The sequence below is a fragment of the Mastomys coucha genome, unplaced genomic scaffold (assembly GCF_008632895.1).
Source record: "Mastomys coucha isolate ucsf_1 unplaced genomic scaffold, UCSF_Mcou_1 pScaffold4, whole genome shotgun sequence".
In the NCBI taxonomy this organism is placed as follows: domain Eukaryota; kingdom Metazoa; phylum Chordata; class Mammalia; order Rodentia; family Muridae; genus Mastomys; species Mastomys coucha.
In genome coordinates, this window is record NW_022196910.1 from 39,107,202 (window position 1) to 39,114,538 (window position 7,337).

Sequence of the window (7,337 nt, forward strand, 5' to 3'; positions counted from 1 at the left end):
AAAAAAAAAAAAATCAGAAGACTCGGACAATGGACACAATTCTCAGGGATAAAAAAGCTGCTTGGCATGTAAGGGTGGCAGAAAAAAGGCACACTCTGAATGGGGGACAGTCATAGATGAGATCAAAGGGGGCAGACTAAAGGGATTCTGGTAGGTAAGAAAAAGGGTTTGGTTTTGTTGGGTTTTTTGTTTTGAGTCCACTTGGCACTTATAGAATAGATAGAGAAGACCAGGGATGGCAGGAGTGGGCAATCGTGGAGGTTTACTTTAGCAGTATAGGAATGAGCACATGGTAACTCACTCTGGGGTGATAGAATTCTGGGAAGCTGATGGAGTTCATGACTCAAGAGTAATGGGACTGGAGAGAGATGGGATCCCGCCTGATATGGCTGTCTCCTGAGAGCCTCTGCCAGAGCCTGACAAATAACAGAGGTGGATACTAGCAGCCAACCATTGGACTGAGCATGGGGTTCCCAATGGAGGAGTTGGAGAAGGGACTGAAGGAGCTGAGGGGGTTTGCAGCCCCATAGAAGGGAGCAACAATGTCAACAGGCCAGACCCCCCGGAGCTGGACCACCAACCAAAGAATACACATGGAGGGACCCATGGCTCTGGCCACATATGTGGCAGAGGATGGCTTTGTTGGACATCACTGGGAGGAGAGGCCTTTGGGCCTGAGGGAGTTTGATGCTCCAGTATAGGGCAATGCCAGGGCAGGAAGGTGGGAGTAGGTGGGTGGGGGAGTACCCTCATAGAGGCAGGGGGAGAGGGGATGGGACAGGGGGTTCCAGAGAGGAGACCTGGAAAGGGGATAACATTTGATGTAAATAAAGAAAACATCCAATAAAAAAAAAAAAGAATATAAAAAGGAGGAGGAGGAAACACCTGAGAGGTTTTCTTAGTCTCCCTGTTGCCCTTCCATCCAGAGGCCCTGACTGATGTGTTCAATGTGGAGATTGTACACTGTATTAGATCATTAGGTGGTAGCAATATACAAATGCACATGTAACACCTATCTCCCAGACAGCTCCTAAGAGGGGCATCTTTCAGGGCAGGTGAGGTATCTCGGGATAAAGGCACCTGCCACAAGGACTGATCATATGAGTTGTGTTCCATAGCATGCATGTACACACACACACACACACACACACACACACACACACATTGAAATAACAAAAATAAGTCTTTTTTGACATTTTGTAAAAAAAATATTTCCTCTCTGGGAAAGAAGGATACATCAAAATTACTCATTTTAGTGTGAAATCTCAGGTGAGGATTTTGAAATGAGCAACAATAATAGAAAAGGGCCAGGGGAGCTTTTATGTATCACACCTGTTGTACCTGTTGGGGACAAGTGATGATGACATAAAGGTGCTGGTATGTCCCTGAGGGACAGGTGGGTGGAAATACCTGATTGCTAACAGTTGGTCTATTAGTTTTTAATCATTAACAAAATATCAGTGGAAAGGCATGCTCTGGGTCCTGAATGGCCACAGTTGTCATTGCCTTTGGGTCTGTGATGAGGGCCTGGGAAACTAGTCACACCTCGTGGTGGCCAGGAAATCAAAGACAGAGAAAAGGGAATAAATTCCCAGTATCCCTTTCAAGTGAACACCCCCATGACCTATTCCTTTGTGTGGATCCCACCACCTAAGGAAACGGTTCCCTACTTTTCAACATGCTCCACGCCTTTAAGAGATGTTGCAAATAGTTTTCAAAGTTAGGCTTAACTGGACATGATATCTCACACCTGTAATCCCAGCATTTGGGAAGATGAGACAGAAAGCTCACTGTGAGTTCAAGGCTTACGTGGGCTACAGAGCGAATCTGAGGCTAGCCTGGGTCATACAATTAGTCCCATTGTTATCTGTACTTGCTAGTCAAAGAAGCAAAGCAGTCGCAGTGTCAGGGCAGGAATATGAACTCAGATTTCATAGCTCTAGTCCACATCTGGAACTTGCCTACCAGCAAGTCTTTTATTAAACAAAATTGAAAAACTTGCTGGTCCGTCTCCTATGAACATGAAGCTAAAATGTTGAATCAGTAATGTCAATACTATACTATTCTCATAGAGATAATCAATCTGAATTTATGCTCTGTACCCTTTTATCATTGGGCAACCTATGTAAACAACTTGATTTTCAAAAAAGGAGGGTAAGTAGAGGTTTCAGTCCCTACTTTAGGTAACTTGCTAGTAAGAACATGCCAGTAGGAACATGAAATGACTTAAGTAGTTTGAACACCACCACCACTAAGATCTCTTAGAAGGCTGAAACAGGAATTTTAGACAAGGATTTATCAGAAGTCCTCTTCAAACATACATTATTACAAAACTAGATTCTGGGGCTGCACTCTTTGTTAAGCGACTATCGACAAAGTGTTGGTCCAGATTCCCGCACAGCTTACTCTGCGATACTAGCTTACATGACAATACTTGACAACCTCAGGAGCATGAAAGGAATCCCAGGGAAGGAGAAATAGGAGCAAGTCTGGAAAAGCAGGGTACAACTGTACAGGGTACAGGCTTCTGGCTCTCAGGAGAGCTCTCCCTGATTTGGGGAGACACATGTGTGCATGGCTAGTTCAATTAAGAGACACTGACAGGCCATATGAGCAAAGATGACAAGAAACTAACCAGCCAAGGGCTCACACCGTGCTCACAATAAGAGGTGTGGGAGTTGGTTCTTGAAAATGGAGTTTGTCAAATGAAAAGAAAGAAAGTTCTGGATAACCAGGCGAAGGCGGTGTACAAGGTCTATGAAGAAGCCTGTTACTTTAATTGGAATTTAAGTAGGTAAGCATGCAAAATATGTAGCAGTCAGAAGACAATTCACATTTTAACAGACTTGTTACTCATACGAATATCCCTCATCCCAGAAGTCAGAACAGGAAGAGTAAGCTCAAGTTCATGTCCCACAGACTTGAGACAGCAGAGACTTCCCTTCTAAGTTCCTCCTTTCCATTTAGGGCAAAAAAGGAAGACTAATACTTGGGACATGGGAAAACTAATTTTCAAAACCCTATCTCTCCCATAGATATGAGACCAAATTAGTGGTCCTAACCTCGTCAGTAGACTACTGTGTTCTGTCTTCCCTGCAGAAGAGAGAGCTCATCGTGGGAAAATGTCCTTGAATTCCCAAGTCTAGGAGGATGTAACCATGACATCCATTTAGCCAGTGAATATGGCATTTACCTTTCTGAAAGCCTCATTCACTTCTTACCACAAACATGTAAGGGAGGGTCTAACATCCATACATCAAGAAATGCTGTTAAAGAGATGATGGTGTTTCTCTAAAGCCACTTCGCTAGGGAGAAGACACTTCAAATTCATTGATCAGCCACATTGCAAGACTTTAAGGAACACAATGTTATCTCATGCGAGTATCTTGTACTGTCTGGATTGATGGCTGTTGCGTATGATTTTATCCATGTAACTAATGTTTCCACGTACATTTTCCTCTCATAATCCTACTAGCTCATTATATATTTGCTCAACACCAAGTCCAGTTTGTTCCACCTTTAAACAGGTGGTTTCAAGAAGCTATAGAGAAGTACTTACCTGAGTGTAATGGCCACAGATACCTGTACATTCCCAAGTGCTGAAGTCATAGTTCTCAATTTCATTATACCAGGCGGAGATGGCTGAAGATACTGAGAAGATGGAAAGAGAGCCAAGCCAGATATTTTCTCCCAGGGCGGTGAAATTTGGGTGTATCCGTAAATGCAGCTGTGGGTTGTGTTTAAATTCACAAGATTTTGCCCATGCTTTTGCAATTTGGGCTAGTTTTGGGTCCCAAGACTGAAAAATAATTAAACAATATAGGAGTCAAGAAAGAGACATCTTATTCAAAAACCTAAGAGTGTTATTAACAAGCACAAGGCTGTTTGCCTACTCAACTCAGATCTGGAGACCCCACTGGCTTACTACTTACTTTAAGGCCAGGTTCCAGTTCCTTCAAGAGGAGGAGTCATAGTGACAAATGAGGTAGAATCCAGAAGCAACATGGTGCTTACTAGTCTCTACCTGCTAAATTGATTGGGAATACTGTCATAGGTGTGTGTATTGCTCCAAAGACACACCATGAAGAAAATGCAAGTTGGAAAGAAAGGGGTATATTCAGCCCACACTTCCACATCTCTGTTCAAAGTCAGGACAGGAACTCAAAGTGGGCAGAATCCTGGAGACAGGAGCTGATGCAGATGCCATGAAAGGATGCTTTTTACTAGCTGGCCTCCTATGGCTTGCTCATAGAACAAGCCTGCTTTCTTATAGAACCCAGGACCACCAGCCCAGGGATGGCAAATAGGTGGAACCTTCCCCCATCCATCACTAATAGAGAAAAGCGCCTTATAACTGGATTCCATGGAGGCATTTTCTCAACAGAGGCCCCTTCTCTGATGACTCGTACATCTTGTGTCAAGTTAACACAAATGCAGTCAGTACAAATAAGAAGTAATGAGGTCAGAGAATAAGAATAGGAGAGACGCAGAAACATCCATGTCTTCAAGTGATACTGCCTTATAACCAGAAGCTCTAAGAGATAAACAAGTCCCATGATGTAGCAGGGAAAATAAAAATCAGCCTGTGATACACGGTAGCTTTTGTATGAAGGAAGAGTGAGCTGCCCAAAAGAGAAATCTCCAGAGTAATTCCATTCTGAGAGTTCTCCAATAGTAAAATATGTAGGAAACTATCTTACTAAGGAGGCAAAAGACCTCAACAATGAAAACCACGAAAGAGTGAAGACATGCTGGAGATAACACCAGATCAGTGGTTCTCAACCTGTGGGTTGCAACTCCTCTCTTCTATTACAACTCATAGCAGTAGCAAAATTGCAGTTGGGAAGTAGCAACACAAATACTTTATGGTTGAGAGTCATGCAGCATGATGAACTGTATTAAAGCGTCACAGCGTTAGGTTGAGAAGCACAGCTATATAGGATGGGAAGGCTATTCATGCTCATGGATTCATTTGGGTAGGCATTTTCAAATGAGAGTCACCGAAAGATGCTTACAGATCTCATTACACTTCTAAGGCTTTCTTCTTAAAGCTAGAAAAAAAAAAAAACATCTGAAAATTTACACAGAAGCACAAAAGACTTTATATGCCAAAGGACTTCTGATCAGAAATAGGAGTTGCCAAAGGACTTGTCAATCTTGACTTCAAAAACAGAGTGCCAGTCAAAATCAACAGGACAGTATCAGCATTGAAACAAGGAGATTAATGCAAGAGGACACTAGACAGATGGTGCTGGGCAAACTGGATATGTACACACAGCAGCACAAAACCAGGCTCTTACAGTGTAGAAGAAACAAATCAGTATGTGTTACAAACCTTAATATGAGACCTGAAACTGTCACAGTCTCAATATCACATGTCCTTTTTTTTATTTGTGGCTTTTATTTTTTTTTTCCTCTTTTGCCCAATTACTTTGGCTAACATTTCAACATATGAAGCACAGGCAATTAATTTTCCTTTTTTGTTTGTTTGTTTTTGTTTTCGAGACAGGGTTTCTCTGTATAGCCTTGGCTGTCCTGGAACTCTTCTGTAGACTAGGCTGGCCTCGAACTCAGAAATCTGCCTGCCTCTGCCTCCCGAGTGCTGGGATTAAAGGCATGTGCCACTACTGCCCTGAACAGGGCTTCAGTGGCTCAGGAAATACATAAGTACTGACAAATGAGACTGCATTAATTAAAAACCATGGGCACAGTGAAAACTAACATTACCTGAGAGCATAGCCTAAAAAATGGAAGAAAAATTGGTCATAATGATACATGCCTTTAAACATAACATTGAAAGTGGGGCCATAGAGTCAAGTAGCTCTCTGAGTTCTAGGCCAGTCTCATTTACATACCAAGTTCAAAAAAGAGAAAGAAGCAAGGAAAGAAGGAAAGAAAAAAGAAAAGCAAAAATAAAAAATAAAAAATATATAGCAGCTATTCATGCCTCAGCAGATTAATACCTAAAATGTATGAAGAGCTAAAAGCATTAAGCCCTAAAAGGGTGAGAAATCCAACAGATGAGCCGAACAAACAGTCCTTTAGAGAAACATAGCTCAACATCCTTAGCCATTAGGGAAATGCAACTACAAAGCCCACTGAAATGTGGGTGGAGAAAAAGCCCTTATATGCTGCTGATAGGAACGTAAATTAGCTCACCCACTATGGAAATCAGTATCGACAAAAACTATAAACATAAGACTAGTGTGATCCAGCTATGAAATGTTGGGACTTGTATCTACAGGGATGGAGGTCAGCCCACTTTGGGACATCTGCATATGCATGGTTTTTGTGGTACTACTCACAACATCCAAGCTATGGACTACATCTAGTGGTTCCCAAATAGATGTAAGGTTAGGGAAGACAGCTTGTGTACAGATATGTTTATATAAACATACTGAGGGGTATTGCTGAGTCACCAAGAACAAAAGTATGACATTTGCAGGAAAATAGATAGGATTGGAGATCATCACATTAAGTAACAAAAAGCAGACGCAGGAGGGAACGTATCATGTCCTCTTTTATGTGAGGTGTAGAGGAAAACAATCGAAGACCACAGAAACATAGAAGGGGAAAGGGATCAGAGGACAGGTCCAAGAGGACAACGGAATGAGTGTAACCTAAGCACACTGAATTATCATAATGAAACACCATAATTTTACATAGCATATAATGAAAAAAAACCCTTAAGACACAAAAAAGAAACCTCACAAATATTAACAGGAAAACCCATGACCACCAAGAAGTCTGCTGCTCATGGCTGCGGAAAGGAAGTTTGCAGAAAGAACTGAATCATGCCTGTGGTATTATTGCTCAAGACAGTCGGGGAAAGGTTACGGTGGACTCTGATCAAAAGCTGAGTTTACTGCACACATTCATTACAAGAAGAAAAAAAAAACTCACTCAGGATTACCCAGAAGTCACACCCAGATTAATGCAGGCAAGCTGCTTCTGATTGACATGCGCGATGAGCCCTGCTAGCGAACTCACCATGTACAGCATATTCCTGGCTCTTGGGTTCACTTTTGACCGAAGCTGGTTGTGAACTTGAACACATTCTTTGATGAAGTCCTCGTTTGTTATATCTGGCAAAGTACTTTCTGTAAATGAGGAACTAGACCCAGAAGCAGCCAACCAGACCATCACAGCAAGGATGACCTGCATGGTCTCTCTGATTGTTGCCGAACCTAGAATCCAGAGCCTTGGGGTTCTGATAGCACGCTTGGTTCTCTCAGTCTGCAGACTATTTCCGCATTGGAGCTCGGGTGAACCCAGGATTGTGTATGCTAGACAAGTGCTCTGCCTCTGAGCTCCATCTTCAGCACGCTGATTTTTTT

General features: G+C 42.4%; 1 protein-coding gene across 1 annotated transcript in view; it reads right to left on the reverse strand.

Moving 5' to 3' along the window:
* Window positions 1-7,337, reverse strand: part of Glipr1 (GLI pathogenesis related 1) — a 10,776-nt gene that overhangs the window by 3,368 nt on the left and 71 nt on the right. Inside the window, exons 1-2 of the mRNA XM_031349666.1 lie at window positions 6,991-7,337; window positions 3,560-3,799 (exon numbers count right to left, since the gene is read on the reverse strand). The exon at window positions 6,991-7,337 is cut by the window's right edge and continues 71 nt beyond it. Of these exons, the coding sequence (XP_031205526.1) occupies window positions 3,560-3,799; window positions 6,991-7,164 (414 nt within the window). The 5' untranslated portion in view covers window positions 7,165-7,337. The remainder of the gene's footprint in view (window positions 1-3,559; window positions 3,800-6,990) is intronic.